Raw genomic sequence first — 19,298 nt, 5'->3', positions numbered from 1 at the left:
AAAGAAAGAAAGAAAGAAAGAAAGAAAGAAAGAAAGAAAGAAAGAAAAAGAAAGAAAGAAAAGAAACGAAACTAACTCAGAAATAACTTAAGAATTCAAGTTCACATAATTAGGGTAAGTTTTGACAAGAAATACTAGCTTAATAATTTTTGTTTCTTGAAAACAGCTGTTTTCTCTGATTTATCGGTGTTAAATATAATGTAAGCATAGATTTTTATTCTACTTGTGTATGTTCTTTCTCAACTTTACAGATTTACTGATTGAATAAGCTAACATGACTTCTAGTAAATGTTTAAGACTGAAAAATGTTAATCTGTGTTTTACCCATTTCAATCATTCTTCTGAAAAAATTTATTGCAGCAATAATTATGTTTTGCAGTATGTCAGCTTGAAAAGAATTTTCAAGATCTTTAAGAAACTTAAAACTTTGAATCTTACTATACTGAGTAAATGAATGGATATTCATTTCATGGCTAGATCATTATAATTTTGCCTTTTCTTTTTGTGTAGTCTAGAGGCGCCATATATGTATATGTGTGTGTATATATATATATATATATTTTTTTTTTTAAAGGTCTCTGGAAAATCACCATGATTTATTCTTTCCTCTGTGCAAAAAAAAAGTACTAGAAATAATTAGGCATATTTGAAGTGTTCCATTGATGAGTTAGCACACCAGAGGGATACTAAACTTTCCCTAGGTAAGATGTGTATGGATACAATGTCATAAATATTTCAGAAATTGTGTGTTATATGAGATGTTCCTGGAGAATTGTCAGTACCCTTTTTATCCCTGATGTGTTTCTGTTTATCAGAGTCCTAGTACTGCTTTGTCTAACATTAGGCAACAATAGTGTAGTGCTATCAGTCCATAATTTCAGGTATTTAAAAAAAATATTAACTTGATCACAATTTTACTTCTTTAATTTGAATCTGATATCTTTGGGACAGTGATTTTCATTTGGGGATTCAGATCACTTACCTATGGAGTTTCATTAACATATAGATGTGTAGAACATACTCCAGACTTACAAAATCTCTTTCTTTGATATTCTTGACATATTCTTGAATTTTCTCACTATACATCTGGTATACTATACTCATGGAATATCATGTCAGGATTATTACAGTTATATCTGAACATGCTTTTTCTCTGTAAAGATAATGTTCATCTATTTTTATAAATCAGATGTAATATCCATTCTTCTTTGACATAGCGGCAGCAATTATGTTTATAATTACTTTGTCTCAAACTTTTTGGATTGACTTTATTGTCTTGTTTTGCAAGCCACATAAACAACCATGTTTTTTGGGTCAGTTGCACTGTTCTTGTAATGAACAATCCTCAAATATTTCGCTACTAAAAATTACCAGTAATAAGTTTACCACTGCCATTTAAAATCTTACATCATCTACAGATAGTGTTTTGTTTTACTCCGATGCTTCCCTGAAGCTCTTGCAGTCAGCTACAGGCCAGAGTACTTCCTCTCCAACACAGAAGTACTTTGGGGTATAGAGTTCTGGTGGCATCACTTAAACAAATGGGCTGAGATCATACCAGTGGCCTGAGTCAGGATTTCTAGAACTCTGAGAAACAGATGGGCTCATGACATTGCTGCTCCAGACAGAGAAGAACAAGATTTAATTACATAAGACTGAATATGCTGATGAAGAATGACTGTGCTTTTGTCTGGAATGTGGTTGCTCTAATATCCTATTTTCTGAGGAATAAGGAAGCCCTGACTTTTTCCTCTTCTACTCTCTATAACTGGTAATTTAGTAGATACTCTTTTTGTTAACTGAAAGATTTGCAAATGATATCTTACTCTTCTTGCCTGATTAATCCAGAATTCAGAAACTCTTGTTGAGTATCTTTATTTTCATGGCAATAGTTGTGCATAGGTTCAATAAGAATCTGTCCTTGTTATCATGACATAATTGAAAATAGGGGTTATGCAACCAAGGCTTTGCCTAGAATGTCATATTTGAGAATGTTCTTATTTAATCAGATATGACCAGACACTTTCAAGAAATTAAGTTTAGCTTTATGGAGCCAGTGTTTACAAAGCTCTCATGGGCAAACAGGCCTGATACCCGGCTTATAAATTCCCAACCTTACAGGTGAGTAAGAAAGGTCACTTCCAGGAAGGTCCATGAGTCTCAGAATATTGGGTGGCTTCAAGAAGAGAGGAATTTGCCCAAATGTATAGCTACTACAGCTGAAATCTGGTAGCAAGTTCTCAGCTTGACATCGTAACATCAAGAGATTTTTTAAAAAGGTCAACCTGAAATTCCTCATGAAAATTTCTAGAAAGCAAACTTAAAATGGTCTATATGGTAAATTACCATTCCTGCTATACCTATCTAGATAACTATGCCAAATTTAACTAAACTAGCCTGATTTTGTGATCAAGAATAACCTTTCTTTGAGATTATCTTTGACCAAAGGTGGGGTGACTGTAGAGAGAAATTTTGTATCTTAATGAAAACTATATGTTATGTAGCAGACCCTTCCCGGTTACCAGATTCTTACCCCATCCATTGTCTTTGAGCTATTTTAGATAGAAATCTTTTTAAATTGTGGATAACTGTTGCATATGCAAAGTCTATCTTGTCTGGTGGTTCTTTTGATTGACTTGCTCCCCAACTGAGGAAAAATCCATTGGAGTATCTATCTGTAAACTGAACCAGCTCCTGTTACCTTTCCAAATTGTCAATCTTTATCAGATTTTCAATCTTCCAGTTTCCTTCAATATCTGACTATAATCCTTCAAACTAATGTTTCCAATTTTTTTCCTGCTGCCTGACTCAGTGTTACTGAGAGCTAGAACCTAACTATCCAAGTCCCCGTGAGGACTCTTTTTTTTTTAAATATTTTATTGACAGAAACACAGCGAGAGAGGGAACACAAGTAGGGGAGAGGGAGAAGCAGGCTTCCCGCTGAGCAGGGAGCCCCATGTGGGGCTCGATCCCAGGATCCCGGGATCATGACCTGGGCCGAAGGCAGACGCTTAACGACTGAGCCACCCGGGTGCCCCCCCCGCCCCCCGTGAGGACTCTTAAGTTGCTTGGCAGCTGACCCTTTTCTCTAAGATCCAAAGAAGCACTGTGAGCTAAAGCCCAATGGCTTGACCTGGGCCTCAGAGAACTCAGCACCACAGCAGGCCAGTCATAGGTCTGATTACCCGCTGAAAAGGCACCATCTGGACCATTAAGTAAGCCTGGTAAAATGCTAGGATCATGTATGGCCTGGGGACAACATGATCAGAAGCATCAACATCCTAGCTCAAGAGCTCCTAGAAACTCAACAAGCAGTGGTGCCTAACCATAAAGTGTTCCTCCACTGGCCTCTTGGAACTCACTGGGCTGCTTACCCCCAGAGTTCAGCTCCTGGCTCTCCACTTTAATACAGCCTTTTATGTTGACAGTTCTCTTTTTCATTGTAAGGAAGCATCTTTATTTTAAGGGGCCTGATCTCCAGGATGCTCTAACCACTGCTCTTTACCATTACTTCTTTATAGCTGCTTCATTCGCTTTAGCAGGAGCCAAGCAAAAATCCTTGTAAACCATTTCTGAGACCTTGTTTTGCCCCATTCTGGAGGGTTATGATTGCTGCGGAGTTGTTTGGTGATGAATGGTATCCATCTCGAACAAAAGAGGGAGGACTGACAATGTCAAACTTTATCTGAGCCCTGTGTTCCTCAAAAGCCAGAGTTAAGATGTCTCCTTCTCCTTTGGTGTTCTGAGAAATGGCTAACCACAAAGGACCACCCTGCTCTTGCATATTGCTTTCTGCTCTTTCCCAGTGACTCAGAGGAAACCATCTCTAGCCTTCCTGGTGACTCTCGTAAGACTAATGGACAACTTCTTTATTTGCTTGCTTCTATAAAACCCCAGGCCCCTTTCCTTTTCTTGAAACATTCTTCATTAATGAACATTTTCCTAAGTATAATGGCCTGAATAAAATCATTCCTTAGTTGTTCTGTGCATTTTGTCTTTCACCAAACTGACAGACCCCACCCATGGCCATTGATCAGAGCACAATGAACCAGTTAAAAGGGGAACAAGCCAGTGAACAGTGTCCATAGCAGGGTGCTTGGTAATGGCCCCTTAGCAAATTCTGCAGGCCTGAAGAAGACATTTAAGTTGACAGTTGGTTCAGCAGTTCCTACTCACATATCAAATGGGAATTCCTGACATGGTGCAAGAACATTTGTGACCATGTGGCAAACAGTAGGAGATTGGCAAAGTATCTGAGCTACAAAATATTTTTATATTTGGTTAAGTACAGAGATTTCTAGTGGAGTTATTTCATCTTATTAGATACAAGTTTAGTAAAATTTTCTAAAGTTAGTTGAAAACTATTAGAATTGCATTCTTTTCATTTTTAAAGTCATGTCCCCAAATTTTAATCCACTTGAATGTCACATGAAAATAAGAGATTTCTGTCACATTTGCTGTTGTCATGTAGCTTTAAGATTTTCAGTATTATTAATTACCCTTTCTGGGTTTTAGCAGAATGATTTCTCAGGAAAATCAACACCACTTAGAAAAATAAAATTCTGACTTTATTTATTGCAGTGGTGCTGCTTTAAGATTTTCTGTATCATCGAATTAATTATCCTTTCTGAACTTTAGTAGGATAAATCACCTCTTGATGGAAAAGATACATATTTACCTTTACTATGAGTCAGTCACGTGAGCAAGTTAGGCTACGTTCTTCTTATCGTATCATTTGTAGACAAAGCATTTTATTGAGACTCTTAAATACCTTTGGCAGAATTCCGAATCTGGTGAGTGGTATCTTATTTAGTGAGGGGCTCAAGGTCCATTCCTCACAGTCTCTTCCCATGAAACCTTCCCTGAAACCACCACTCTCCCTCTCCCTGTCCCCAGGCAGAATTGATCGTTGCCACTTTTATACTATCATAGGACTTGTTCCTCCCCTGGTGTCACCTTTATTACTGTACTTTTCTTAGTCACGAAGCACAGTGCATCTCATTATCTGGGTCATACTAGGCTCTGCCTCTTAATTAGCTGCCTGACCTGGGGCAAGTTACTACTTAATGTCTCCCTGAGTTTCCTCATCTATAAAATAGGGCAAATAAAAGTACATACCTCATAGGGTTATAGTCATGAGGAAATAATTTGATGAGCGCAAACCTCTCCAAAGAGTATCTGGCATATAGTAAGCACTAAATAAATGTTAACTATTATTACATGTGTTTGTCTCCTTTGTTATTATGAGTCCCACGAGGCCTGGGAACATTTACTATTCATTCCCTCTAAGCTCCAGACCCACATATCCAATTGACTATTTCACATTTCATTTGGTTGAACAAAACATATCAAATTCATTATGTTCATACTGAAATATTTACAGATGAGATGACAATAATACTATGGATTGGCTTCAAAGTAATCCACAGAGGGAAGGCAGAGTGTGGGTAGAGGTGAAACAACCCCAATCATATCTTGATAACTATATGATGGTTATATGGGGTTTATTATGTTTTTCTTTCAAATATTGGGTATGTTTAAAGATAGCCATAATAAGAAATTTAAAACTCATGATGTCCAATACCAAAATTTTAATACTTTCCATCCTTCCTTCTCAATCTGGTCCTTCTCTCAATGCTCCCTGTCTCAGTAGGTAACACTTTTTATTCTATAAGCAGAGAATGGCAATGAAAGATCTTTTTGAGATGGGGAAAGAACATGAATTATTTTTTAAGTTCTTTCTAGCTCTGGATTCAATGAAATTATGATTAAAGCATTTGGGGAAGATTATTATGATGACAGTGAAATGTAGGATAAATTGGAGTGGAGAGAAATAAAAAGATCCACCTCTTTGCAATAAATAATTACCACTAGAGTGGAGCCTGAATAAAGGAATATTTTAACTACATAAATTCCCCAAAGAGGCCCCTATAAGTGGGTCTTCAGAACCTTCTTTAGTCTAGCTTCATTCTGGCCAGGGAAGTATCTTCACCTCCCCCTTACTGAAGGCTGTAACCCATCTGTACGTTTGTTAATTCATTGACATATTATGCCCAAAGCTCCATGCTCAAGGCTGGAGGGACTAGAGAAGGTGTAAATCCTCTGCCCTAACCTGATCTACACATAATAAGGTAAAGACATTTAGTCTGGCCAAAAAGGGCCAAGGTCTAGGTCATCTCTAAGAGACCAAGGGGATTTTGAAATTCTGAAACTCTTACCTGCTTCCAGGCTTATCTTGGTCTAGGCTGATCATATGTCCCAGTTTGCCCACCACAGTCTGTGGTCCTCTGGTAATTTCTAAGAGGCACTATCAAAAGTACCCTAGTTTTAATAATTAATTATATAGACACCCTTTCCTGGTCTGGAGTTAATCTAAAAGGGCAAGACGCAAACTTATGAACAGCTCCTTCTTCGTGACAATCCTAGAGCAGACCTAGAACCTTACCAAATCCTGGTGTAAGGCAAACCTCAGATTTGGTGACCATAAAATTGCCCTGCTAAAAACGTTTAAGAGACAAAGAATATTTTAGAGTATTTCCATTTCTACCAAAGGAGATTGAGGCCCATGTGAAGGGAACATGGAGAGTGAGAAAAACAACATGGCAGGACAACAGTGCAGCAGGATGACAGAGATGTGTGGACAGAAAGATACAGCACTGACTTCAGTGGGCATGGAGACAATGGGATCCCACTCAGTGAAGCTGTAGAGAGGGTAATTTACCAAGTGGAAAAGAGTTTTGATACTTCCAAGTCTGCCATGCACAGAGGCGTGTACCAGTGAGACCATTTTTGTTTTTAAAATATTGCAATATTTCCATCCTGTTGGTAAATAGCTATAGTGAGAAGCCTAAAAATTCCACCCTGGCTTCCCACCCCTTCCCCAGACTACTGGACCTCCCCACAATCCAACACCTGGAGGTGTCACATCTGGCCTAGCTGGGGGCCACCAGAGACCTGCTCCCACTGTTTTGTCCCTGTCTGTTCCAGTTGGTCAGTGCCCATGCCATGCCAAAGGTAGCTTAATATTGCAAATTTCATCCTAGATACTTCCACAGCAGTTTAGGGTGGAGGCCCGGGATGACTCAGAATATGAAAGTGAAGAAATAAGATGCAGGAACACAAAAAAACCTTCTGAACCAGCAAGTCTGCATGTCAGATCCCCAACGTGCTGCGTCTCAGAGCTATGAGCTGCCTGTCATGCTTGGGACCCATCATTTCCATCAGTCAGTGTCCCCAAGGTCTAGGCCCTTCTGTTTTCATTGTCCAATGGCACCAGCCCTAGATCTTTCTCTGATTATTCTAGAGAAATGATATGGCCTCTGCCATCACATTTATCACAATTTCTTTCATGCGTTGGACCTACAGCCAGTAGTTGTCAGTGAAGCATTCCATGGTACCAGGCTTGGAAACAGGCATCATAAATTGTCATGATTTCTCTACCAGCCATGCATTGGCAAAGGTTGTTGTAGTAAACAAATATTATGCAATGAAAATGCTCCGGACTAGGGTGCAGGGGCACACGTAGAACATTAATATTCCTAAGAGAGTAATAAAAAGTTAATTCCACTCAGAGCTCACTGGAGAGATGGAAATAATCCACATTTGTCCAAGAGTCGGGAACAGTGCTATGCCCTGGGCTCTGGGGCAGTTTTAGGAGAAAGAGTCAAGGGTCTTGAGATCTAGTATTGCTATTTGCCTGATGGAGGAGTCTGGACAAGTCATTTACTCATTCACTATATCTGTGTCCTCAGCTCTCAAACAGGTATAAAAATATGGCCCCAACATCCTGAAAAGATTGTTGGGGTGAGGGATCAATGACAAAAGGGAGAACGCTACGGGAAGTCCAATTCTCTACAAACATGAGAGGTTGCTGTTAAATCATAAGATTCTGAGAACAGCAATGTTCACTTGCAGTAGATACATCCTGAGCCCCAGATCCAGGATCCCAGGAATTGTGAGGGGTGCAAAAAGGAGCAAAAGCCAAGGTGGAAGGAATTCCATTGAGAATATGGCCTTGAAAACAGTATTTTACACGTGGAGAACTTGGGCTTGAAAATAAGCATTTTCAGGACGTTAGAAAAAGAAATAAAATAAAGCATCTTTGAGGATTACTATACTTGAGTATTACTATAGAGTAAGAGAACGAAGCAAAAAAATTCCTCTTCACTCATATTATCTAAGGATTATTTAGTAATTGAACACTAAAAAAATAATGGTAAATGCAAGTTCCCTGTTATATTCTATTTCATCCTATAGAAATTCACTTCACGAAGCCATGGAACTTGTATGTCTCCTTATATTTCTTTTCTCTTCCCTTACATACTGTAAGGATGGACCCACCAACCATCACCCATGAGGCTGGAAGGTAAAGCTTTTATGAAGACTGACTTTGCCTTTACCATCCAGAACCCTCTGTTAAGGTTTACTTGGGCATCAGTTTCCACTGACCTCCAGATGCCTCTGGGTAAAACATCTGTGCTCAAGGGTTCAGGGTCCAGAGAATCCACAGCTTGCTGTGTGATCTTAGGTAGGTCCTATCCCTCTCTGAATGCTGGCTCTTTCACCTGGAAAGACAAAAGATTTCTCTTTCTCACTGTCAGTAGGAGTCTTCCTGAAAGGGCTCTAGCCGAGTAGTGAGAACTCTACTTTGTATAATACCCTATTTCAGGAAGCACAGACAGGATTAAAGCTGATGGTTTCCATCACAAAAGAAGCCATTCCATGGGGAGAAACATTCAGTACCCTTTAGTGGGCTCCTCTCCCTCCACCAAAGGTCACTACTCCCCACCCAGGATCCTCCGGTCCTCGGAGTCCTGAGATCAAAGCTCCGCCTGGCCTCTAATGCGAAGACAGAAATCTGTCCTAAGTGGACTTTCAGAAACCACACTTTTACTGGAAAGAAAAACAGCAGGAAATGTGGCAGACCATTCAACCACTTCACCCCTCAAGCCAACATGAGCCTTAAATAATATCGAATCTTTCCTCTACATACTTGAAAAATATTCATTTCCTCTAAACCTTCCAGCTTAATTTTACTACTGACCCTCCTGCCCTGGGAAAGCTCCTTCACGCTTCTTGCTTTTTTTGCCAGCTACTGAAGCAGGAAGCACGGAGGAAGAGGATTTGAAGCCCAAATAATAGAAAAAAAGAAAAAGAAAATCCTTTGCTCACTGTGTTGTTCTTGTACTCGGTGCCTTCTTCCCATCCCAACTCCCTCTTAAAGGTAACAGACCCACATCCTCCAAGCTCAGACCTTCACTCTCTCATGCCATCTCGACTCCTTCATGCTTCATGACATCACATGCTCTTTCTTGGAGCCACTAGAGAAATTCCCCACTCCCTCATTACCTGATGGGAAAACTTCGGGGGGACTGATCGCTCAGGATTAAACAGTGGCCAAGTTCAAACCAAGCCCCTGGTCATTGTGGACAAAACGTCACAATTCCCTTAAGAATCACACACCGACAAACAGTTTGCTAGATCAAGCATTATCTGGTCCTCAGATCCTGAGATCAAAGCTCTGCCTGGCCTTAAGTGCAAAGAGAGAAATCTGCTCTAAATGGACTTCCAGAAACCATGCTTTTAGATATTAGACTGTGCCTTAAAAAAAAAAAAAGAGAGAGAGAGAGAGAGAAAGAATGGAAGATAAAAAACAATGTCAATATCTATCTAGAAACTACCTGGGACACTGACTACACTCACCTGAAGGCTGGTATTCAATGTCCCTTAGTTGTGTAATTGTTGGACAACAGTGATCATCATGAGCTAATATTTGTTGAATTCTAGGCATTCTTTCCTATTAGGAAAGGAAGGGGAAGAGTCTGAAGAGCTCATCAAGCTCTTCTGGGCTTCTGTTGGTAACAACCATTCGAAACACCAGTCTCCCGGATGGTTTGGCAAGACCAGCAAGGCAAAGTGGAGAGGAGGATGCAGCACAATGCCTATGCCCCAGACCCAGCATTCGGTATCTCCACCACCACTGGCTTGTGTGCAGTCCTGGGCTCCCACAGAGCAGCAAAAGCACTTAGTGTTCCTTAATAAACAAAAGTCTAAATCTGAGCCAAAAAGAAAAAAAAGAAAAAAAAAAACAACCATAAATAAATTTAAAAAGCTAGGGAAGGGGGGCTTACTTGCTCTGAACCGGCTGTTTCCTCCAAGCATTTTTCTGATGTGGAACTGTGTATAATTAGGTACGTTTTGGGGAGTCATCTTGCCACTTCTTCCTTCAGCCCGCTGATTAGGAGAAAGCACCTCTCACCACCCCATCCGCTTTAACTGTGGGATCCTGTCTCATAGCCTAAGCGAAGTTAATGGATGAAGCAAGCCCCTGGAGAGTTTTTGAGGAGAAGAGGAAGCAGAAGGCTGCTATCCAGGGAACGATGGAGGTATTAAAGCTGGGTTTTTGTTTTGTTTTTTTACCTTAATATAATCTAAGGGCAACTTTTAAGATCTGGATCAAGTTCTTTTGTGGTTAGCCAAGACTATTTTCCTTCTTATTGCCACCCAAAAAAACAACTTTAATCATTTCCCTTCATAATTCTTAGCACTTTGGCCCACTTCTTGGGAATTTCAGAAATGATTCGAAATCAGTACAGTAGGGGGAAAAATATTTATTTTCTAAAGTCGTTACCTTGACAGGCAAAACAAAGCATTTTCTCAATTTCATTCAGAAATACATTTTTAAAAAAATACATAGACCAATATGGCCTGCCCAAACGTATATTTAACATGGTAAATATAAGGAATAAATTGTTTTGAATATAAATATCTATAAAAAAATAAGTACATCAAAATTTAATCCAACCTCTTCCATTGGCCAGTTACATAAAGGAAAATAATTTTACTGCTTTAAAGCATAACCAAATGTTTACTTTGCAACATCTTTCAGAAACAACCCTAGACCATTTTGTTTCTAAGGATCAAGGTAAGGGAACCTTCTGATTCAAGGGTCTTTTTTCTTATGAATCAGAGCTAGTAGATTACTATGAAAATGTTACATCTACTACTGACATGGTAGACCAGACATCTATGAGGCCAAGATTGACTATGGGGGTTCCGGGGGAGGGGATGGCAGGAGGGGGCCGAGCTGGGGGGCAGGGGAGAGGGACGATAATTAACGGTGGGAAAGTACTTCTACCAGAGTGCAATAGAGGTGAGGTAGACTCAGATTCATCAAACCCATCCCGATTTACAGTAGTAACAGTTTCTTTTAGTTTTGCATTTTGTGAATTTAAAAAGCAAAAAAAAGTCTTTTTCTTTTTTTTTTTTTAACTTGAGTGTCCTTCGAGTGTGTTTTCAATTTGTGCATTCCTTAGAAAATCTTTGCGTGGACTTTGGAGTTTCTCCCTGAAATGTGCCAGGCGCCTGAGTGAGACACAAACACTCCCTTCGGACCCTCTTCAGAAATTCCACCATGTATGGAATCTCCTGTCCTCCCTCTGGAGGATGACACCCTAATTCACAAGTCACTGTGTGTCTCTCTGCTTTCTGAGTGGTCCATTGTCACCCCAAACGAGGAGAGACAAAAGCGGTTATCACTGATGGAAGTAAATGAAGATGGATTGGGGGACTCCTTAACCTTCACTGTAATGTTTAGGGCGAGGGCACTGGTCCATTGCCAGTCTGGAACAAGAAACGGTCAAAGCAGGGAGGATGCTTTTGCTCTGATCCCAGCCGTGGGGAGAGAGTGCAGAATCAGCCACAGGGTTCCCTCCGCGGAGGGGAAGGCTTGCGGGCGGGCCGGCCACGGGCCCCGGGGACCTGCCATCAGTGTGTTCGGTTGTGGGTCACTTGCTTCTCTCTGTAGAGCTCCGCTTTCAGCTTTGCGACACGAAAAGCTGTTTTGATGCGGTTGCTGATGGGGTCCAACCTATTAAACGAGACAAGAGAAAACAAACGTCATTAAAAAAAAAAAATTTCTAGGCAAAAGAGGCATCTAAAATTAGAATCCGGCACAAACAAATCTAAGTCTGGTTCCTGAACTTTCCCCACTGACCGCAACAGTATGCTACTCTTGGTTAAACTCAAGTGAAAATGCAGCCCCCCCACCTTTATGCTGGGCATGGGGGGAAGGGGAGAGGAGCTATGGTCATATCTAAAGGGAATTGGGCATTCAATGCAATTTTAAAGTACAATTTTAAGGTAAACTAGAGATATTCTCTTTTCTTCTGTTGCCCCATCGCAGCTACCACCATGGGATTCTATACAGAAACTACCTCCATGTAGGTCTCAAATAGCCATGGATGTCTTCTTAATCACAAAAGCAATTAAGGGTGACTTGGTGGGAAAGGAACAAAAAGAGATGAGGAGTACAGGTAGGCCCAAAGTAAATGGTGTATGGCAATTAAAAAATATAGATCTATATTTTTGCAGGTTTAATGTTTTCTTTTGGCAGGAAAAAGAAACTGAACTGTAATAGTGATTTAATCGTTGGTACAATAAAAACGAATAGAAAAATAATAATAATTTCCAAGTCAGTTAAGGAATTGTAGCTTATGGAACCTGATGATCTGGAGGGAGCATTGGGGGCCTGACATTATAAATATGGAAACAACAATGGCCAACGAGACGTCCCAGATAGCTGAGGATGTCCCACCCATCAGCAGTAAACAATGCAGATGTCATTGTGGCTCAACACACTTTGATCACAGAACTCCTTGCCACTGGATTTCTAGGAAAACTTTCCATGGACCAGGAGAGGGAAATGTAGAACACATGACAGCTCCGAGTGCAGATTTCCTCTTGTGAATTCCAAAAGGTTTTGGATTTGGAAGGGTCATCCCTCTAGAGCTGCCCATCACAACCCCAGAGTGTGGACTAATGTGTGTCCCTTCTCTGCCCCAGCTCACGACTGACTAGAAGAGATGAGAGCTTTTCAGAATGACATGGGCTCTCCAGCAAATGCACTTCCCTATTTTAAAAAAATAAATAAACCCCCCAAACAGCATGTTCTAATGCTCACCATCCCTACCTAATGACTTTATTTTTCCCTTTGGCCATTGGAGTAACTGCTACTTTTTGAAGAACTTGATCATACATGACTCTTTGATTTAAAAATAAAATGAAGTAATATAAAATAAACATCAAAACTCCTTTCCCAGAAAGGATTGTTAATTTCTCAAGGAAAGCGGCAAATGCATTGACTTGGAAAAGCAAGGACTAGATATGACCAAATGACAAAGTTGTCTGTAGATGTATCTTGTTGGGAAAATCTAACTTTAGACTGAGTGGCACGTGCTTAAGATCATCCAAGTGTATAGTGGGCATTCAAGGTCTGCATTCAAAAATATTTGAGAGGGATTCCTTTGCTCTTTCTAATCTATTGACTATGAAGATCTTTGTTCTTTTCTTCTAAGCCTTTCCTCCATCAAGGTGAGAGTACCTGGGGGAGCAACCCATTAGCACTGGTGACTGGGGCTAGCTGTCCTTGGGAGTCTCTTACCTTCTTATTTTTCTTCCTGCCACCAGCTGCTGATGAATACACTTTTCTCCAAACTCAGAACAGTCTTTTCCTTTCTTATGGTCATTCCAGCCCTTCTCCATACTGTCTTGGTCCCTGTTAAAATACAGATAGGACAAAACTTTTCAGCAATGGTATCTTCAGCTCTCACAAAATCTCTGTTAATTTCTCTTAAACAAAAAGGCAACATCATGGCAGGAAGATCAGGAGGCCATAAAACTGACTGAAAGCAAAAGGGTTTCTACCTCACCTGAGTTCTTTTCCCGCTTGGCAAAAAGTCCAGCACTTCTTGTCTTTTTGGCTAGCACATTGGCATCTCTTCCTGTGGTCTGTTGCCTTTGTGGCAAATAAATCCTTTAAGGATCGCTTGGACCTAGAAGGGCTTCCAAGTCCATACGGAACAATATGCCTATTATCAAAAAAGATGAACAAAAGATATTAGCATAATTAATAGTCTTTGAAATGATGCATTCTACGTGCCCATCAATGGCCCTGAGTGTGTATACCCTCGCCAGGAGAAAACCAGTTTTCTAACTCAATGAAATTCCATTTGGATTCTTAAAAAATTTCAGTTTCTTCTCCACACAAGCAGCTTTGGTTTTTGTCCAAGATTATGACATCTCTGCTTTGGTGTCTGTTTCCTATTTTCTTCCTTTTCTGACTTTCCATCTACTTAACAGCTACTGCGGGGGAGGGACTTCGATGCAAAACCATGACTCGCATGATTTTGAAAATCTATTTTCAATTTAAGTCATATGATAATGCCAAAAGTGCCTCCTGAGTGTTGGGGGGGGTGTCGGGTAAGATCTACTACGGCACGCATGGTTCACCCCCAGCTTCGCACGTCTCCTGCAGCTGGTGACTAATAGAAGGACACTTCGCCAGAAGGCTTCCCGGTAAATTCCAAAGTGTCCCTTCTGAGCCTCACCTAAAAGGACTAAAGTCTTCACCTTGGTAGCATCACCTTTTAAGTATTAGGCTCATTGTGGTTTTTGTTTGATTTGATTTTGTTTGGATTTTGGGCATCCCTCACCATAATTGGCCACCCGGTACGGGACACTGTGTGCCGTGTTTTTGTTTACAACTGTGTCTGATGGGTGAGCCAGTTTTCAGGGTGAAGGAGGGGGAGAACCTGCTTTCTTCCAGCTCTGGAAGCAGAAGAGAAATCTGTAGACCATGTTTCTATTGCTGTCTTGAAATGGGCTTTTCTAAGGGGAGAGTACAGAGGAGTCACACACCCCTGTCCCAGGTCTGGCTCTGTCCTGGACTCATTCTTGACAAGTGATGTCCACAATTTGGGTTTGTGCTTTTCTATAAGTAATATGAAGGGACTGATTATCACTCTTTACAATCCCTTCTGCCTAGCAGGAGTAGGATGGGTTAGACTAACCCATGTCCGACCTCGGCCGTTTATTCCCTAAACCCAAGCAGATCCCACCAAAAAAAATCCCCCCTCAGAAATATGTGACAGAGTCCTGCTTGCTATCAGCATTTTCCAACTCTCCTGTCCTGAGTCTTTGAGCCACGGGGACTCAGAAGACCCTCCCCTGTGTTTCAAAGAACCACCCTGCCTGGTATTTTCAGGAATGGGGTGGGGGGGCGCTCTCCCCACCCCCACCCCCGAGGCACCTTCATGTCATCAGAAGTGCTACCTTCAGAATCCAAACCAGGAGCCCCCCACCCACCCCCCCACCCCCACCCCCGTTCCAAAGCAATGAGCATCCCCGGGCTCCAGTCTCTGGAGAAGCCAGAGGTAGAGTGACGACGCCCTCTAGAGACTCACTCGGGGGTGTTGACCCAGATGATGTCGAGGTGGCAGAAGTAGACGCACTCTTTATCCATCAGGGAAGAGCAGGAGCACCGTTTGGAGCGGCGGGCCCGCCAGGGTGCACTGGCGGCGGATTTCTCGCCTCCACTGTCCAAGCCTGTGCTGAGCTCCGCGCCCAAGACCGCTGGGGAGAGAAAGAGCAGGTCAGCAGGGCATGTCCCCTGGGATCTAGCGGAGCAGATAAAAGCCCATGAAGCCTGCAGCCCGCCTTCAATAAGAAACACAGAGGAAAAAGGGCTCTTTATCTTTTCCCTCCTTAACATGACTTCACCTTTACCCCACACTGGCTTATCCACTTTCAAGGAGATTACACACGTGCAGCAGGAACAGCCACCTGAAAAGGGGACTGACTGACCAGCCCCCAGAGAAATGCATGGACATGCTGCCTGTTAGAAATCTGGGGTGGCTTCTGCATGGAATTTAATAGGACAGCCCAATTTCGTAGGACAGTGGCGTAAAGTGGGCTGATGACCAAAGCTCTAAAGCTACATGAATCACCTGCCTCTTCCTAGGTTCGGACCCACTGCCCCCTGCAGTTTAGGGGAGCACCCACCACTTCACACCTGGTGGAGGGCAGGGGTAGCCCAGGTGATACATAGTCCTTGAAATTAGCTGAGGTTCAAGAGCTTTGGGGGGATGACTGGAGAGAAAGAAGAGAAACCAGCTCTACAATACTCATCGCACATGGTAAACTCCAGAGAAAGTACTGACCTAGGGTGAGACTGAGCAGCAGCTCCGGGACCTAATTAAGGTTCTGTGGATTTTGAATTCAGGATCCCCGGAGGAGGATGGCGTGTGGGGGACTCGCCGCCTCCCCCTTCCCCACTGCAGCATGGCCTCTTCTTACTGACAAGTTAGCCATGAGGCTTATCTGCCCAATTTTGTACATTTCAAATGATCAGACACATTCCAGGATTTTCATTCCCTTGACATCTTTTCTCTTTAGTCAGGGTCATGAAAAGCCACACACAAAAAAGGGCATTGACCCTAAGAGGGGGGAAATGGGCAGATATACATGTACTATCTAAATCCTCAGGCAGCCAAGATTTATCTTAGTTTCCCTCCCACAACAGGTGAATAAAACTGAAAATAGACCTCACACTGTTTTGGGTGCCAAAAACCTGCCAAAAGAAGCCTAAAGTCAATAATGACAAATTTTAAAGAAAACATCTGCTTCACCCTGAAACCGCCCGAGGGTTATTCAACAGACTGTTCTGCAGGTGATTTTAGTGCTCATATATTGCTTGAATGACTTGAATAAAATTCCTTGGCTTCAAGCTGAAATGTTTAAATATTTTACACATTCACACACTATTAAAACAGTATTTAAATAAGATATATAAGTCCTTATATGTCCTATCACCTGTGCGAACACATATGTTGCAAATATACATTTGGCTAAATTATATCTTGTCTTTACTTTTCTTGAGTTATATTTTTAAAAGCCAAGGAAATACACTATATACTTATAACAATAAGTTATTTTAATGCTATAGGAGCAATTGTTTTCAATAGAGGAATTATTTTTCCCCACTAGAAAACTTAAGTAGCTTTGAGCAATAATTCCCAGACACTTGCTATCTAAGCTGCAGTCATAAAAGAAGGGGAAAACAGAAGCAAGAAAAACATTAAGGTGGACAAGAAGACATTAACGTTCAGAGGTTTACAAGTCGCCGTGCCTACCTGCTTCTGGAGCTCCTTGGAAAGCCACAAACAGCAGAGAGAAAATCATGGGGAAATAATCCATTCTGGAAAAAAAAAAAAAGTGTGGGGGGGATCAAAGTCCTCCCCTGCCAACTGAACCCAAAAGAAGACGAAGAAAAATAATAGCTTCGGGTCCCTCAAAGCGCTTCTGGTTATTCAGATCTCGAAGTGAGCCTTCAGCCTAAGTGCTCTTTAACGGAGAGAAAAAAGAAGTTTTCTGCCAGGAGGGCCGGCAGTGGGAGCGGTCTGCGGACGCACGCGGGGACAGCGGCGCCGACCGGACCGAGGACCCTCTGCGCGCTCGCCCCAGCGCCGCTGCAGAAGCGCGTCTGACTTGGACAGCTCTCCGCCGCCTTTTTATATTGAACCCCTATAGAGTGGGGGTAAACAGCTCCAACTTTATTCCAGCCCCAGACAATGTTATTGTGTTATTAGTCACCAACAGGCAACGTGCAGCCGGAGATAAGGCCAGGCTCTAAAGGAAATCACTGCTAACTTCAGAGGCAGACGCCCGCCGTCTGACAATTCAGGGGCAGGGCTAAGAACAAGAAAATACCCATTAGAGACCTTTGGTAAACCTGCCCGTGCAGCGCTTGAGTCTGCTTCCCCTTTTGCAAGCTGCCAGCCCCAGAGTTCAAGAATCAGAAGAGGGACTCCAGAAAAGTCATACCATTGGTATGAAAAGTATGAGCTACAGTTTAAATAGATTGTATTGTTGTGCGCGGGGATTTTTTTTTTTATTGTTGTTCCCTTCGTTTTCCTTTTATGTCTCCGATTTCTTAGTGTTGATCAAACAGGGGAACTCTCTCCCTCTTCACTCCCCCGCTCCCACTGGGGGTCAACTGATTTTGGCAGATCGAGGTACTTGTCCCTTACACCAAGCCCCCTCCCCCAAGTCTTTTTTGCTAAAGTTCCTTGCGTGCACAGTGAAAAAGATCGGTGAAGGAATGGCAAGGAAAGGACGTTTAAAAGAAAAATAGAGCCCTTTCAGGCACATACCCAGTGCTTTCGATATCACTGAGTAGAAACCCCTATAAACTTTTTTTTCTGTGCTCACCCTCTTTCCCCTTCCCGGAACGCCCCCCGCCTTCAATAGCACCAATGTTGAGAAATATCGGGAGAGGAACGCCAGGGGGAGATGAAGAGCTACAGGGGCTGATGTTTTCTGAGCACAAACACTCAAAGCCCTGGCGGCCCCATACAGAGGGAACGCAGCCTGAGATGGGGGCCGAGGAACAGGAAGGACCGCGCGGCCCCTCCTCCCGTGAGAAAGGGGTGCCCCTCAGAACATTCACTTACTCCCTGTGCAGGGACATCTTTTCTGAATCGTTCTCCCCCCTCGGGTTCTTTATTTAGGGCAAAGGGGTGTTCTCGTACAGGGTTAGGTGGATATGAAGTGCATGCAGGCGGTGTTGGGAAGGAGGAAATGGCCATGCTGAATTAGGAGATCAGGTAATACCTCACATTTAATAGTGCGTTTACATTTTCAAAGCAATTTCTGTCTGTTTGCCCTTGAAATACCCCTCAAGTACCCACGGGGCAGCCACTGTGGAGTTGAACGTGCTGTAACCATATAAAGTGAAACATAATCTAAGACATTGGCTTTTTCCAGTAGCCTCATTTTCCAGGTGGGAAAACCAGGGCTCCCAGAGCTCCCATGCTCTACTGAAGTTCTTGCCGGGCATTGGGTAAGGCCGAGGCGAGAAGTTTAGAGCACCCTCCCAGCACAGGAGAAAGGTGGGTCTACATCTAGCACCCGGGGACACCATCGAATAGATGCTTTCAGCATTTCCTCACCTTGTTTAACTCCAGTCCCCTCCCCCAGGGTGGGCAAGGGAGGGGTATTCAAATGTGGACCCATTTCCAATACTCAGGAGGATCCCCTCCAACCATTTCTTCCTCCTCCTCCCTGCCTACCCCTCACCTCTAGAATCAAAAGGACAGATTTCATCCCAGCACGAAAGCTGTGGACCTGGGCACCCTGGGCTCCCTGGACCTCCCTGGAAGTCCCCCCTGGGGAGACAGTAACAGTAGCGGAATCAGGTGCAGAAGGAGATCTGTTCCCTGAAAGAGCCACTGTAACAAAAGCTGGAGCTGAAGGAGAGGTAGGAACCCTCCCTCCCACACCCACACCAGAGAGGCCTCCACCCAGGCCCCGGGGGACTCTGCCTGGGCCTTCTGCCTCTTCATAGGCTTACCTCAGCCAGCCCTGGGGGCTGGGGAGGGCACAGCTCACCCTAGAACGGGGCGACATCACGCTGGCAGCCAGCTTTGCCCACCTCAGCTCTGGCTGGTGTGTCCCGACCT

The 19,298-nt window shown here is 42.7% G+C and overlaps 1 protein-coding gene across 1 annotated transcript; it reads right to left on the bottom strand.

The window, feature by feature from the left end:
* Nucleotides 1-11,126: 11,126 nt before the first annotated feature.
* Nucleotides 11,127-17,323, bottom strand: EDN1 (endothelin 1). The gene is made up of 5 exons (XM_032424868.1): nucleotides 16,971-17,323; nucleotides 15,243-15,411; nucleotides 13,710-13,868; nucleotides 13,442-13,555; nucleotides 11,127-11,869 (listed from the first exon to the last, which is right to left on the bottom strand). Exons 1-5 carry the CDS (start codon nucleotides 17,032-17,034, stop codon nucleotides 11,767-11,769), a joined length of 609 nt encoding a protein of 202 aa, XP_032280759.1. The 5' UTR covers nucleotides 17,035-17,323; the 3' UTR covers nucleotides 11,127-11,766.
* Between the last annotated feature and the right edge of the window lie 1,975 nt (nucleotides 17,324-19,298).

Source organism: Phoca vitulina, unplaced genomic scaffold, assembly GCF_004348235.1.
Source record: "Phoca vitulina isolate PV1807 unplaced genomic scaffold, GSC_HSeal_1.0 scaffold31, whole genome shotgun sequence".
In the NCBI taxonomy this organism is placed as follows: Eukaryota; Metazoa; Chordata; class Mammalia; order Carnivora; family Phocidae; genus Phoca; species Phoca vitulina.
This window is presented reverse-complemented; position numbering and strand designations above follow the sequence as displayed.

Coding starts and splice junctions, on each gene's coding strand:
- EDN1 (XM_032424868.1), bottom strand. CDS start 17,034: ATGGATTATTTCCCCATGATTTTCTCTCTGCTGTTTGTGGCTTTCCAA. Junction 15,412..16,970: donor CCAAGGAGCTCCAGAAGCAG/GTAGGCACGGCG, acceptor TTCTCTCCCCAG/CGGTCTTGGGCGCGGAGCTC. Junction 11,870..13,441: donor GCAGGAAGAAAAATAAGAAG/GTAAGAGACTCC, acceptor CTCGTTTAATAG/GTTGGACCCCATCAGCAACC.